This window comes from Haliotis cracherodii, unplaced genomic scaffold (assembly GCF_022045235.1).
Source record: "Haliotis cracherodii isolate W230 unplaced genomic scaffold, xgHalCrac1.p SCAF_5, whole genome shotgun sequence".
Lineage (NCBI taxonomy): Eukaryota > Metazoa > Mollusca > Gastropoda > Lepetellida > Haliotidae > Haliotis > Haliotis cracherodii.
The window spans coordinates 63709607-63725239 of NW_027266308.1; the positions used below are offsets into that span (position 1 = coordinate 63709607).

The window sequence follows — 15633 nt, forward strand, 5'->3', positions numbered from 1 at the left end:
CAACTTTTGAGGAAGAGCCGTATGGCGCGCTTTGAATATTTTGTAGAAGACCATGCTCAGTTGTTCCTCAAAGGCTGTGAAATGTGACACCAACGGCTGGGGGAAAATTTGGCCATTTGACCATGGACAACGCTATTCCTAATGCTTAAGTTAAACTTCTAGGCCAAATAGCCTTGATTTGATTTCACAAGTCCGAGCTGAAAGTCACTCGGAATAAACAAGGCGTGAAAACGCACATCTTATGTAATGACTGTATCAAATGCCAAGATCAGTCTGAAGGTCATTCACTCATGAAATGACAATGCAATAGATTGCTTTATTGAAGGTCAAGGTAACTCCATGTTCAGTAGATGTCCAAAACCTTTAACTTGAGTATTTTTGATCGAACTTTGACGAGACTTATAAGGTGAAGGTGACTGGATGGCACAGTCTGAAACCTGTAAATATTATGAAAACGCTATGCCACTGGACGGGTGGATTCTGGTTTGAGATTAGCTTTTTTTAATGTTCAGGAGCTCAGTTAAGTTTCCAACGTAAACATTGGCTCAATTAATTTTTTTCAAATTAAGTTATGTGTCGATTCCCAAATTGAAAATAACCCAGAAATCTGGGTTAGAACTTAGTGAGAAACCAACCAACAAACAACAAGTGGTATACAATCATTCAACAATTATGTCACAAAATAAACTAAGTTTACAAATCAATACAAATTACGACACAGAAATTTCAATGACAGAAGTTAAAAGAGTGGTAGTATAATATTCATTGACAGTATGTAATATGATGGCAGTGGTTAGTATCAAATACAAAAATACATTGGTGATAGCAACAGTCAGTGATAATAACATATATTCACCCAGCGGTGACAGTGGTCAGGTTTTCGAGATGGGCTAGACATGGAATCGGGGATGATGAGTGATCCTCACATGAAAGCTGGTTCCGATGTGATGAAATTCGTGAGAGAGACGTAAACACGCTCTTGTCCCCTTATTAACAGCCTCACTAACTACTGGAAATTTGTACACAGTGCCCTCACCTGTCAAGCGGCACTAGAATGGTCCACGGCCTAACGGAAGTTTACACGCCACACTAGCGTCTAAATATAGTACCTTCCTGACCACTGATCACTGTCCAAACACAATGGAATGAGCGTCTCCTGAATCTCAACAATACAATACACTTCCATATTACAATAAATAAAGTGACAAAACCATATCCACTATCTCTGCATTAAGCAGAGTCGATTGTACGATTCCGACTATATCATGTTTAGGAATCACTATCAAATGGTAATCATACCAGGTGTACGCAAAAAGGTGAGCTATCCTGTCCAACTGGTGGCACAAGTCAAAATAGAGAATTGCATCAGACATCATTTTTGTCACTGATGCGTCAAATTTGGAAATGTCCTCCACATGTCTACCATCAAACTTTCTGAAAGTTTTTTTGAGGCCGTGAATGTTGTAACCTTGATCAAACAATTTCTCAGCAAGAGTCGTATGACGCTCTTTGAGATCTTGTTAGAAAGAGCATGCTCGATTGTACTTTAAATGCAGACATCAAAGGCTGGAGCTGCTGTAACACTGCTCGACATGAATGGAAAGATCACTATTGGAAGGTTGAAGTCATCCCTCTTGCCATACAGTTTCACAGTCTCACTGGTCTCCTTTATTTATAGTTCAGGTGGGTAAATCAGTGGACGGTTATTGACTATTTGATTGTTATAGAATGATATGACATCATCGTTATACCTGCAGCTTAAGTAATATGGCGGCGGTCTGTAAATAATCGAGTCTGGATCAGGCAGTCCAGTGATTGATATCATGAGCATCGATCCACGTAATTGGAATACGATGACATGCGTCATCCAAGTCTCCGAGCCTGAACCACCTGATCCCATTAGTCGCCTATTATGACAAGCATGGGTTGCTGAAGAACAACTCTAACCTGGATCTCCACGGGTCAGCTGAAAAATGGACTTGCCTTTGCATGTGTTTGTGATGGTGCATAGGGTGGAGTAGGATAAACTCACCTTTTTGCAAACACGTGGTATCGTAACTATTTGATACACACATAGAGATTTCTTCTGACGAAGGTCAAATGAGAGTCAAATAAAAGTGACAAAACCCTTTCATGATCATAATATATATAGACTTTCAATGCAAGAGAATAACCTTTGGGAGACAGTTTTGAAGTAACATTTTTTATGTCAGTGACCCAGTTCCATCACATGCTACAGATCATGTGATGAAACTCGGGGACTTCAGTCCACCAGCAGAAACATCGTCCCAGTTCAAGTGCATATAAAACGTCAATACGAAAGAATAACCAGTCTTGAAACAGATTCTATTCGGCGTAATAAACCACTGAAAATCAGTGATGACACCAGGTGGTCGCAAAAATAGAAAGCATGTCCTGCCCTACCGGTAGCAGCCGCCATCCACACAATTTGCAGAAAACTATATGTATTTATTGCCTGACGCCGCACTGCAGTACCCCTACACATAAGCTTATGGCAAAGTCGGAATCGTACCATAATTTATGTTTTCAAGCATTTACTAAGGCAAAATCGATAATAATCCCAGGCCTGAAGCACATGAATATACATGGAATGGCGCCATAGACATACGCCGACGCTGCCTACAGCTCTCCACTGATTCTCGAATCACTTGTCTCTTCAAACAAGGACAACCATCTAAATAACGTGTTTCATGTGGAAGATCAGGGGGCCAGCAAAATGACTCCTCTCAATTAGGAACTTTACCTAAAATCTTCCCAAACCCCCAATAACAAAACAATCAACACTGAAATTACATACTCCAACATATTTTTGTTTTGAACATGTTTTTATTTGTAGTGTGTGAATTCTTAGAATATATTATCTTCAAGTTAACCAGGACAGTTTTGATGTTATGCCTCCTGCATCTCATCATGCAAATACACAGAACAAGAGGAAAAGGTCCGAACTCAGAGTACAGTTTCCGCGCTATCAGCACTAAATGACCGATACACTTAAAACTGTAATCAGAATATGTTTTATTTATGTATTGGAGTTGCGAAATAACGACCACATCACAAGTCCATACAAAAACACGGTTAATCTACGTCAGAGATAAGACCAGTACCGGCAGGTAACTGATCCCCAGGAAACATATCTACAGATACTAAGACTTTCACGATTGTCCTACCATATGCCCTTAAAACTAAAAACGAAACCTTCAATTGATTACATGAATATCTACCTTTACTTACCTATCATTCAAATATCAACGTAAAATGATTCAATGAAATTCATGTAAGTGATTCGTGTTGTTTTAAGATTTAGGCTCAGTTGGCATTTCATCAGGCATGTAGAAAGTAATACTACATATTAAGCAACAGAAAAAGTTATCGCTGACCTCGGATGCCGTGAGTCACCTGACACAGTAGACGACAATCACCACGCACACACAACCAGCCTTGGGACACAACAGCTGAACGTGGGACGGTTTTCACATATATATAGGAGTCAATATCCGTAGGGTACATAGTTCCACTTTACTTACACAAAGAATGAACATACTAGCACTGGTCCTTGTGGTGTTACCACTAGCCACGTCTCAACTCATAGGCGGCCCCGTGGCTGTCGACGTGAACAGGGACGACATTCAGCAGATGGCAAGCTTCGCCCTAACCCAGCTGAACACGCTCCTCGGGTCACAGAACACTCTGGTGTCTGTCGTGGATGCTAAAACTCAAGTAGGTGTCTATATGTCTGTTTTTACCTCTGCATTAAATAGGGACGGCGGGGTAGCCTAGTGGTTAAGGCGAAGGTTCGGGTTCGAGTCCTGAAATGAGTACAATGTCGGAAGCTCATTTCTAGTGTCCTCCGCCGTGATATTGTTAGAATATTGCTAAGAGTGGTGTAGATATAAGCGACAATCTATTTTCCATATTAATAAGACATGCCTGCCAAAAAGCAGAGATGATTGTGTGATTCCGACTGTATCATAAGTATCCGTTAATGAATCACTATCAAATAGTGATGATACCAGGTGTTCGCGAAAAGGGGAGCGTGACATGCCCCACCCGTGGCAACCGTCACAAACACATGCAAAGGCAAGTAAATTGTTAACCTTTAAAAACACGGGAACATACGGTACAAGTCAAAATAGGGAATTGTATCAAACATCATTCTTGTCACTGATGCGTCAAATTTGGAAATGTCCTCCACATGTCTACCATAAAATATTTTGAAAGCTTAACTGAGACCCTGAATGTTGCAAACTTCATCAAACAGCTTCTAAGCAAGAGTTGCATGGCGCTCTTTGTAATTTTGAGAGCATTCTCGATTGAACCTCAAAACATGTGATTGTAGACACCACGGGCTTGAGCTGCAGGAATATTGCTCGATATGAAGGGAAAGTCATACAGTCTTTCGGAAAATGTTTTGTCACTCTGAATCTTTATGCATAGATCGAAATATGAAACAGACGAGGCGGTCTCACTGGTCTCCTTTATTTGTAGCTCAGGTGGGTAAAACAGTGGGAGGTAATTGGCTAAATGATTGTTATTGAACAACATCAGATCATCGATATACCTGAAGCTAAAGTTAAACCTCTTTGATAAATTACCTTTTTTTTACTTTACCAATCCGACGAGAAACTCCGATTCATATGCATACAGAACCAGATCATCTAGTAGGGGAGCAGAAATGGTGCTCAAATGTTCTACCTCCAAAGTGTACATTGATGTTATCAAGGTGGTAGTCCAGCATTTGTTTTTGCGAAAAAATAGATTTTATGCTTATAAAAAATGGACAATAACTATTTTTGGATTGAATTTAGGTAACGTGAATAAAAAAGATATATAAGGATGTCATCATATATAAATAAATTAAATTGTATATTTGACTCAACTAAACGTAATCTTATTCTGAGAACTAACGCATTTCATGTAAATCCAGGGGTTGGTCTTTTTATTATTGTCATACTTATTACAGCCTTATTTTTATTAGTTGGGAACCTGGTGAGGACTCTGGGGGAGATTAGGTTTCCTGCATCCCAAGCTTGGTTTGAGAGCCAACAGGAGGGGTTGGTCAAGCTCTGACCGCGTGCCATCAGGCCCCGATAGCGGATCTTTGCTCATGCTATCGCTTACTGGTTTGCCTCGTTCAAACACAGCTTACTATAATGCGTGTGATTTATAGTTCTGTACTATGTTTTCCAATGTTGATAATTTGAACTCAATATTATGATTGGCCTATACTTCGCCATATCCGTGTTTGGAACACGAGAGTTGTGTTTCAGCTGCTGAGGTTTTTCTTCTCCTTCACAGGTTGTCTCTGGCGTCAACTACTTACTGACCCTCGAGATACAGAACGGACAGCAGGTGAGTTCTCTTCAGATTTTAACTCACTGATATGCCAGCACTCACTAAGCTTACATGTCCTCATTATTAGATGAATCAGCTCTTAAGATTTCAACGCTCAGGAGCTATCCGTTATATACCCGTATGTTAAGACCCGTGAATTGTGGACATCCCGCTCATGAATAGTTGATAGTTATCATTGGTCTCTCATTCTCATTCACTGCGTCTGCTGCCCATCAACATCTGGAGACATCATCCCAACTGTTGTTGCTTCTGTCCTTGTTGGTCCAGACGATTCCATGGGACGCAGATGGGTGTTTTAGGGTCCCGCGAAGTGTTGCAGACGAGTAGGATCAAACGCTGATGACGCCGCTTTTAACAATATCCCATCCATATGGAGGGGCACCCAGAATGCACTTAACACAATGTTACCATGTGTGGATTCGAACCAGGGACTCCATTTCAGATGGTGTTGCCATGATTAAAGCGGCTCACTTGTAATGGGGACCGATTCTGTACTTGAATCACCACGATTGTGTTTGATTTAATTTTCTTTTTTTCAAATCCTTATGGCATAATTGCGGTGATGTGTTCTAGACCCAGATCTGCACTGTCACCATCTGGTCACGTGCATGGCTGAACGACAAGCGTGTTACCCATCATGCATGTACTACACGCAGCAAGCGGGCCGTGCTTGTTGGTGCTCCAACCTCCGTCGATGTCAACCGTGTAGATATCCAGAGGATCGCGACCTTTGCTGTGACTACACTGAACGGCCTACAGGGGGCCCAAAACAGTCTGGGACAAGTCATCTCTGCCAAGACCCAGGTATGTAAGAAGGCGGATATAATTTTTCATTTGACAAATTCTTCTTCCATAACTCAACTAATATTGGTGTCTCCTGGTATAGGTCTAGGGCTAAGGTCGCCGTATAATTTGTCATGCGACAAATTCTTCTTCGATAACTCACCTAATATTGGTGTCTAATATTGGTGTCTCATGTTATAGGTCGCCGTTTACAAAGTAGATAGTATGGTATAACATAATTTATAAATATGTGTTTTCCAACTGCAGTATCGATTATAACATCTTTTCAAATTTTAATGTTTGTTTTCGTTTATTGATTTCACTGTTTCAGATATTGTTTACATTTCATTATTAAGAGAAGATCTGAGTTTTCTCTGGCGTCAACACAACAATCTTATCTTATTTCAGGTGGTTGCTGGCACCAACTACATTCTGAAGATCCGCCTGATTGATGGAACCCAGGTATGTCTCATATGGAATAATGTGTTTTTAGCACAGATTTCTTATGACGAATAGTATCTATTAGACAATGGAGAGGGTTTCACAAACCCGTCAAGCTACTCTAGCTCAACCGTGTTTGCCGAGGACTTATATATTTGGAGTTTACTCGGCAATGTGATATGAATAGCGAGAACTGAAGCTGAGCTAATTCCACCCAATACATTTAACTACTCGCCCTAGTCGTGTAATGGATCACTGTGTCCAGTCAATACATCTGACCATTCGTCACGGTCATGTAATCGATGACTTTGTTACAGACCCAGATCTGTGACTTGACCATCTGGGACCAGCCCTGGACCCACATGACCAAGCTGACCCACCATAGCTGCACTACTGCCATCAAACGGGACGGGATGCCCGGGGGTCTGACCAACGTGGACGTCAACAGCCTTGAAGTACTGAACATAGCCAACTTTGCTCTCGGCAAGATCAACGGACTGCAGGGTGCCCAGAACAGCATGGAACAAATTATCTCAGCCAAAACTCAAGTAAGGCCAGCATTGACTTGACACATGTACATATTATTCATAATTCTACAAGATCGTATGGCTGTATACATGTCCCATAACCAAAGCTTATTTGTATCAAGGAAAATGGTATTGTGTCAGGCCTATACAAGAAGCAGCATGCAATCATGATATTTCTGTGACAAATATTGTGAGAGGTTGCCTGAGCTTTACATAAGCTATTTCTGAAGCAGTACATAATTATACAGGTAGTACACACAGTGAACAATGCATGTCCTTTATAATTCTTCAAACGTTTCTTCAAACGTCTCAGGTTGTTGCTGGAGTGAGCTACGTCCTGGCCATACGTATTAAGGAAGGGGACAAGGTGAGTTCTGTTATGTTATTTGTTTTGATAGATGTCAGATACATTTTAAATCTAAATGTTACCTGACTAATATGCCCCCTTCTAGATCTAGATCTAGATCTGTAGCGTGAAGATCTGGACAGTAGTAAGAAACATTCTCAGCGGTACACCTGTAACGCTACACCTGTACAACTATGCCTCTATTCTACACCTGTTACCTGATCATTATGTCTCCTGTCTGCCCTCAGACCCAAATCTGTAGCGTGAAGGTCTGGTCTCAGCCCTGGCTCAACAAAGTGGAGATGACACAGCACAGCTGTACCCAGGTGACAAAGCGTGCAGTGGGTCTTCTCGGGGGCGTGACTGCTGTGGACGTCAACAGTGCAGAGATTCAGGAAGTGGCCAACTTCGCTGTCACGGAGATCAACGGACTTCAAGGAGAACAGAACTCTCTAGTCAAAGTTGTTAACGCCAGAAAACAAGTACGGACGTTTCTGTTAATGTGTGTCATTATTCAATAATGCATAGGAAAGTGTTGAAGAACAGATAATGGAAATACATTGTTCAAATACGTTCTTTGGAACGCTTTTTTGCGTGTAGACCTACAATCATCACATTATACCCATTCATGTATGTGTCAAAGAAATGGTTTCAGACGCACGACGTCTAAAAAATGTCTTTCTTTCAGATCGTCTCCGGTATTAACTACATTCTTACCCTGAGTCTTCAGAATGGAGATAAGGTGAGCTAAGATTTGTTTTCAGGAGTTGTAACTAGTTGGGCACTATGAGATTGAGGATGTAAAATGAGTATGCCATTTTTCATAAGAAGAACACCGCTTTATACACGGGTTTTGTTATTGCTCTTAAGTTCTCTCTCAAACTGAAGCTGTGATATTTGTAAACTGACAGTAAAGCACACTCACTCACTCTGTTAATGGTTGTGCTGTATACCCCCAGACCCAGATGTGTGAAGTGAGGGTATGGTACCAATCCTGGACTAACACAAAGAAGGTGACAGAGCACAAATGCTCCGCTGTCAGCAAGAGAGGTCTTTTTCTGGGAGGTGTGGAGCCCGCCAATCTCACGGCTCCAGTGCAACAAGCTGTGTCGTTTGTTGAAGACGCTTTGAACGGAAAGATGAACAACATGTTCCGGATGGTGACTGAGAAAGTGGACCACGTCACACAACAGGTATACCCCACAACACTGAACGAGATCATCGTCAGTCAGTTCTTTCATCAAAAGGAATACGAGGAATCCCTAAGAATTAAACCAATGATGCAACGTTTGAGACCCTATTATTACTACCGAAGCTGTGACTTCCATTATGTTTTGTTTATTTGTTGTTAAACACCATACTCAGCAATAGTCAAACTATATGACGGCGGTCTCTAAATCATCGAGTCTGGAACTGACAATGCAGTGAATGGTATCATGAGCATCAATTCACGCATTTGTGACATGATGACATGCATCAACCAATTCAACGAAATAACTTGTTCTCAAATTGTGGTGTGATCTCTGATTGGTATTGATGGAACCTGACCATGCGATCCAGTTAGTCGCCTCTTGCGACAAGCATGGGTTGTTGAAGACCTATTCTAACCTGGATCTTCACAGGTCGTCTTCCATTAGGAATATACACTGTTGGTATCTGCACATCTGGACACGCAGCATAATATAAGAAGTCATAACAATTAACGTATTTATACACTCTCTTTAGTTTTGTTAACACAGACGTCATTATTGATAATTAAAACATCAGATGGGAGTGGTGGCACAGTGTATTTGTTTGCTGTCTAACGTGGTTGGTGGCTGGTAAAGTTTAAGTGCGACGTGGGTCATACAAATCTATCTTTTCCCAACATTTTTATATCACCAACCGTGAAATGAAATGATCTACCCCTCAGCTTGATTATATGAACTATTAGGCAAATAAATTGTCCCCATAAGCCTTAACATCAAATTATCACTCTTTAAGGCCGTTTACTTGAAACCGGGCTATTCGTGTGTGTTCATGTTGGAATACAAGGAACGCCTAATGATTGCTCCAAAGATATAACCTTTGGTAGCCTACACTATCGAAACCTCTAGGTGTTGTATTTGACGTAAGGTCATGTTATTCTGTTGTTGAAGATCAATTTGACTGTCTACAGGTTGTGGCTGGCATCAAGTACTCGTTTGACCTTCACCTTGTGACATCCTCTTGCATGAACAACGACGACAGCACCGGCAAAGGAATCAGCGACTGTCCCGCCAGCAACAGCATGCCCCAGGTAAACAGAGATAAGGGCCATGTTCTTCAGAAACAAGGTGTCGGGGAAAATAAGATTTCTCATTATGGCTTGTTTTGTTTTACTAAGTCTTTGTTATTTAGGTTGGTGAGTCTTTGTTTCTTTGCTGCAGCGTATGACGTGCACGGTGTCGGTGTGGTACCAGGCATGGAGTGATCCTAAATATCAGCTGGTATCCGACTCATGTGGACAACTGTCCTAGGTATGCTATATTGTTTTACCCATAGGGACACAGAGATAGAGAATATTATTTTCAGTTAATCTCACTGAGCATTATTTACTTAATTCTGATTGGTTTGTTTTCCAATTGTTCCTTTGTTTTCATTGTTTGCAAAGATGCCGGTGGTTCATGACGTCATAAACGACGTCAGGCCAACTGAGCTGATGTCTCCACAGGAAGCCCTCATGCAGCTGCATTTTCTCAGAAACAAAGAAACTACATGTAATATTTAGAATGACCTGCTCGCAACTCAAACTTACCAATAATTCCTCATAACTCTCGGTTATTCTCTAAAAGTGTGCCTTGCTCCAGGTCATTAGTGATAATCTTTCCTAGATAAGCTCTCTTTCTGATACGGATATAGTTCTTCTGACATTATATTTATTGTGTGACTGAATATCTTTTCAGATGGGTTCAAACCTATCCACGGACTGTGCTCTCTTCTTCAAGTGATTTGCTGTTTTCTTGTCAATATATAGTGTTGTTATTTTTTATAGTTCATGTTTTTGTTTACAAATAAACATTTTGCACTAAATACTATTTGATTGTACTAGCTGTGTTAACTTTAAGTGGTATTTCATATGTTAAGAATATGCATCCTGGACATCATTTGCATGAGAAGCAGTGTTAATTAATTTATATATGTTTACAAACGGAAATACGTCAGATAGCACATGTTATACAGTTATGCATCTGAAAGATCATCACCAAAGGTTTCATAAACGATTCAAATCTCCATTAATATGATATCCATGTATTCTTCACATGTCATATTTATAGAAAATTAAGAAGAAGGTATATTATGTACATTGTTAAAACAAATCTGTATTCATTTTCCTACAATAATAATCTCAACGAATAGAGACTTAGTGTTTATTTATCATGTAAACAAAAACAGAAGCAAATCATTGGCAACATATGACACAAGCTCATATTATGTTTCAATACTGTAATTTATACAATGACAATAACTATACTGTGTGTATTTTAGGCAGTTGACCTTATACTGAATAAAATCTGCCAGTCCGTATGTCTGTATTGTGACAAATAATCTGATTATAAATCTACACTCGATAGGACGAGATGGTAATGTCAATATGCAAACAGGCAGGATTACTTCGTATTCTTTCCCACCGGTGACACCCGTCTCAAATACGTGCAAAGGAAAGTCAAATGTTTACCTGAAATAAACACAGAAACATGTGGTACAAGTGAATGGCTTTTTGTCAAACTTTTAGTTGTATTCTATTTATGAACTCGAGGAGGCAGTTTGTAAGCAAGCTGATCCGGTGACCTGTAATATAATGCAATGCGATTTGATTCGATTTGAGTTACCATGTGGACAAATAATTCTTAAGCAAGAGCCACAGCCACAGCCAAAACCACAATAGGTTTTCCCAACAGCACACTTGTGGCTGATGTTAGAGACTTCGTACCCGATATATCTCCTATACACACATAGGGATTTCTTCTGACATATGATCGGGTGACATTGAAGGTGAAATAAAGTGTGAAAATTATATGACAATCAGTGATGACAACAGGTTTCCGCAAAAAGGTAAGCAGTGCTCCTGACATCCAGTTACGCGATAGTGCATTTTCTGATTTTGTTCCAACAAATAAAGGCGACACGTTAAGTTTGAATTACGTCTGCTATGTATAAGTGCAGAGATTCTTCTGCTTATATGTAATGACTATCAAATGCCAAGGTCAGTCTGAAGGTCATTCACTCATGAAATGACAATGCAATAGCTTGCTTTATTGAAGGTCAAGGTACCTGCATGTTGAGTAAATGTCAAAAACCTTTAACTTGAGTGTGTTTTTTTTTATCGAAATTTGATGAGACTTAGTATAAGGTGAAAGTGACTAGATGTCACAGTCTGGAACATGGATTATGAAACATTATGCCACTGGACGGGCGGATTCTGGTTTGAGATCAGCATCTTTTTAAATGTTTAGGAGCTCAATTTTCCAACGTAAACAGGGGCTCAATTATGTTGCTTTCGAAATACGAATCGAATGTCGATTTGATAAATTGAAATTCACCCAGACATCTGTACGTAAAGGAACTTAATGAGAAACCAACAAACAGCCAATATGTGGAATACAATCAACAAAACTATTTCAAAATTAACTAAGTTTACAAATCAATACAAATTACTGCACAACAATTACAATGGCAGTATACAATAGAGTGATGGTACAATATTCAATGGCAATATGTAATATGATGGCAGTGGTAAGTATCAAATACAGAAATACAGTGGTGATAGCAAAGGTCAGTGATAATAAGATATATTCACCCAGTATGACAGTGGTCAGGCTTCCGAGATGGGCAAGGCTCGTGAGTGAGCGAGATGAGTGATCCTCACATGAAAGCTGGTTCCGTGTCATAAAATTCGTGAGAGAGACGTAAACATGCTGTCCCCTTATATACAGTCTCACTAACTACTGAAAATTCTACACAATGCCCTTACCAGTCAAGCGGCACTAGAATATTTGAGAATTTTCTGCATGATTCCACGCCCTACCGGACGTTTACACGCCACACTGGCATCTAAAGATAGTAACTTCCAGACGACTGATCACTGTCCAAACACAATGTCATGAACGTCGACCGAATCTCAACAGAATGTAACACAGTTATAATCATTGTTCAACAATAAAATACAATACCATATTACAATAAAGCCGAGTCGATTGTATGATTCCAACTTTATCATGAGCATGTGTTTATGAATCACACGGGAACATATGGTATAGGTCAAAATAGACAATTGCATCGGACATCAATTTTGTCACTGATGCGTCAAATTTGGAAATGTCATCCACATGTCTACAATAAAACCTTTTGAAAGCTTTACTTTACTGAGGCCTCGAATGTTGTAACCTTGATGCAACAGCTTCAGAGCAAGAGTCGTATGAGGCTCTTCGAAATCTTTGTTGAAAGAGCATGCCCGATTGAATCTTTATGCAAATATCTGAATATGAAACAGATGAGGTGGTTGTCTCTTTTGTTTCTAGTTCAAAGTGAGTAAATTAGTGGAAGGACATTGGCTGTTTGACTATTTATTAAAGGGTATCAGATCATCGATATACCTGAAGCTTAAGTTAAGCTTAAGCTAAATTCTGAGCAGAAATTACGATTCATATGCATAAAGAAAGATATCCACAAGAAGAGGAGCACAACTGGTGATCATGGAGAAGCATATTTCTTGCCTTGATGTCTTATCCCTAAATTCCACATAAATGTTATTTATCAATGAGGAAGTCCAGCATTTCATCTATTGTTTTCTCTGTAAACTTCACGACAACTTGTCCTGAACCTTGTCTCCCAGAGTCCAACTCAAGTCTAGATGATTTAGCAAGTCTAGATTGCCTCAGCTCTAAGGTCTGTACAAATTCCGAGGGCTCACAAATGAGATTCTGGCTTTTTTTTTATCTTGTTCTGTCCACCAGTGTTTACAGCTGATGTGAGTGACCCCCACTAACACCTCTGGAACTCTATCTCCCCTATCTAAACTTAATGAATACAAGCAATACGATGGGTTTAGGCTTTATGAAGAGGAAGCATCCCTTCATTAAACATGAATTGATATATATACTGAACAACAAAAGTTCCTGTGACAATGCAAAGTGCAAAGTTATGTTTTTTACCAAATCTGAAACAATTTCGGTTTGCAACAGATAAAAGACTCCTGTAAGTGTTCAAATGGTTTAATTTGCCATACTGACTTCAGAAAATTTACGAATCAATAGCATGTGTGTCCACATCTGGTTGCGATGCAAGCAATACCTCTTCGTCTCATAGATTGGACCAGGCATCGCACAAAGTTCTGTGGGATATCTGTCCATATCTGCTGGAGCATTTTTGACTTAAGTTCCTGGAGTGTCTGTGGAACACGTGGTTGACGTCGAAGGCGCCGATCCATCTCATCCCACATGTGCTCGATTGGTGAGAGATCAGGGGAGACAGCCGACCAGGGGATGACTTTCGCGTTGTTTTGGTGAAGAGAATCCTGAACAAGTCGAGCAATATGAGGCCGGGCGACGCAAAAACGGTAGAACAACAGGGCCGATGATCTCGTCGCGTCGCGGTAGCGCTGTTAATTGAGATTTCCCTCTACCACCATCAAACGGGTCCTCTGTCTTGCTGTAATCCCACCCCACCCCATACCAATCACGCATTTTCTGAAGTCCGCCCCCGAACCGATCTTCTTTCATGACACAATGATTGACGTAACGTTCACCTCGACGTCGGTACACTCGAATCCGTCCATCGCTGTGGCTGAGGTGAAAACGAGACTCGTCAGTGAATAGAACTTGTCCCCACCTCATGGCCGTCCAGCGTAGACGCTGTCTGCACCACTGTAGACGTGCTTGGCGGTGGTTTCCTGTCAAAATGGGATGTCTGGCGGGTCTTCTGGCGACAATCCCTGCACATCTGAGGCGACGACGTACGGTTTGTGAAGATATTTGTCGAATGCCAGGGATGCTTCTTGCAGTCACTGTTGCTGGCTGGAATCGATTTCGTGGGTGTTTTGTTCTAATCCAGTTGTCGTGTCAATTATTGGTTACGCGTGGCCTGCCACTCCGAGGATGGTCTCTGACTGCATTCGTCTGTTGCCAACGTTGCCATAAACACAAAATGGTGTTTCTGTGGAAGTTAAATTGTCTTGTAACATCACGTTGACTCGATCCTGCTACAAGCATACCAATGGCTCGCAGACGCTCATTTTCGGACAGGCGTGGCATTTCGTAATGTTGAATAATTGCGTAATTTTGTTGTTTTTCTGAGTGGTTGTTGTCAGCACGACGCTAAACAATGCATATGGAATCCCGTTAACGCACATGTATCTATACCCATTCTTGGGTAGTGAAATGCATGGGGCTTGCATAAAAGTCAACTTTTGCATGGAATGCATGCTTTTCTGAAGCAGTTGCGTTTTTTGTGACTTGATTCCATACATGTACTACAATATTGAAAAGTAAACTTTACTTGTTTGAAAAATACACTAAAATATTTGTGTCACGGGAACTTTTGTTGTTGAGTATATGTTGTGTCGCAGCATGCTTCCTATCTGCATATGCTATCGTTTTCTCTGCATATTTCAACTTCTTGGTCATCAAAAGATCAGGCTCAACGAAATGTAGCACAGGCAATTCTTTCTTGAAATACCATGTTGAGAAATATTACAGCTGGAGTCTCACCACTTGCACGATAAGTAGTAGCATGATACATCTGAAGTATTATGGGAAGAAATCTCTTCCAGTGTCTTCCACCACTACCAGATGTACGAAATGATTTCTTCAGAAGTCTATGAAAACGATCAATCTTCTTTTGGGAAAATGAGGTGATGAACGAATATGTATGACCCCAGTCTTTCGGATATACTTTGTAAACTGTTCACTGACAAACTGCCTACCATTGTCAGTTACAATACCATCAGGGAAACAGTGCTCCGACAATAACCTCACCAGTCCTTCTATCACAGTGGAGGTAATGTCTAGGATCAACACCGCACATGGATAAGATGAAACATAGTCCATCGTGAACAAGAAATTTGTTCCTACAGGACCAACCATATCAATGGCAACCTTTGACCACGTTCTTGGTGATGGTTCAGTAGGCAGTAAAGGAACATCC

General features: G+C 40.6%; 1 protein-coding gene across 1 annotated transcript; it reads left to right on the forward strand.

Moving 5' to 3' along the window:
* The first annotated feature begins 3439 nt into the window (after positions 1–3439).
* On the forward strand, positions 3440–10521 carry LOC139442058 (uncharacterized). The gene is made up of 12 exons (XM_071222842.1): positions 3440–3738; positions 5317–5370; positions 5947–6177; positions 6565–6618; positions 6915–7145; positions 7438–7491; positions 7719–7952; positions 8159–8212; positions 8430–8663; positions 9629–9748; positions 9879–9968; positions 10395–10521. Exons 1-11 carry the CDS (start codon positions 3553–3555, stop codon positions 9966–9968), a joined length of 1542 nt encoding a protein of 513 aa, XP_071078943.1. The 5' UTR covers positions 3440–3552; the 3' UTR covers positions 10395–10521.
* Positions 10522–15633: the final 5112 nt, after the last annotated feature.

Bases quoted from the DNA above. Each gene is read 5' to 3' on its own strand.
- LOC139442058 (XM_071222842.1), top strand. From the start codon at position 3,553: ATGAACATACTAGCACTGGTCCTTGTGGTGTTACCACTAGCCACGTCT. The intron at 3,739-5,316 runs GTAGGTGTCTAT...TCTCCTTCACAG, and splicing joins TCGTGGATGCTAAAACTCAA to GTTGTCTCTGGCGTCAACTA. The intron at 9,749-9,878 runs GTAAACAGAGAT...TCTTTGCTGCAG, and splicing joins CCAGCAACAGCATGCCCCAG to CGTATGACGTGCACGGTGTC.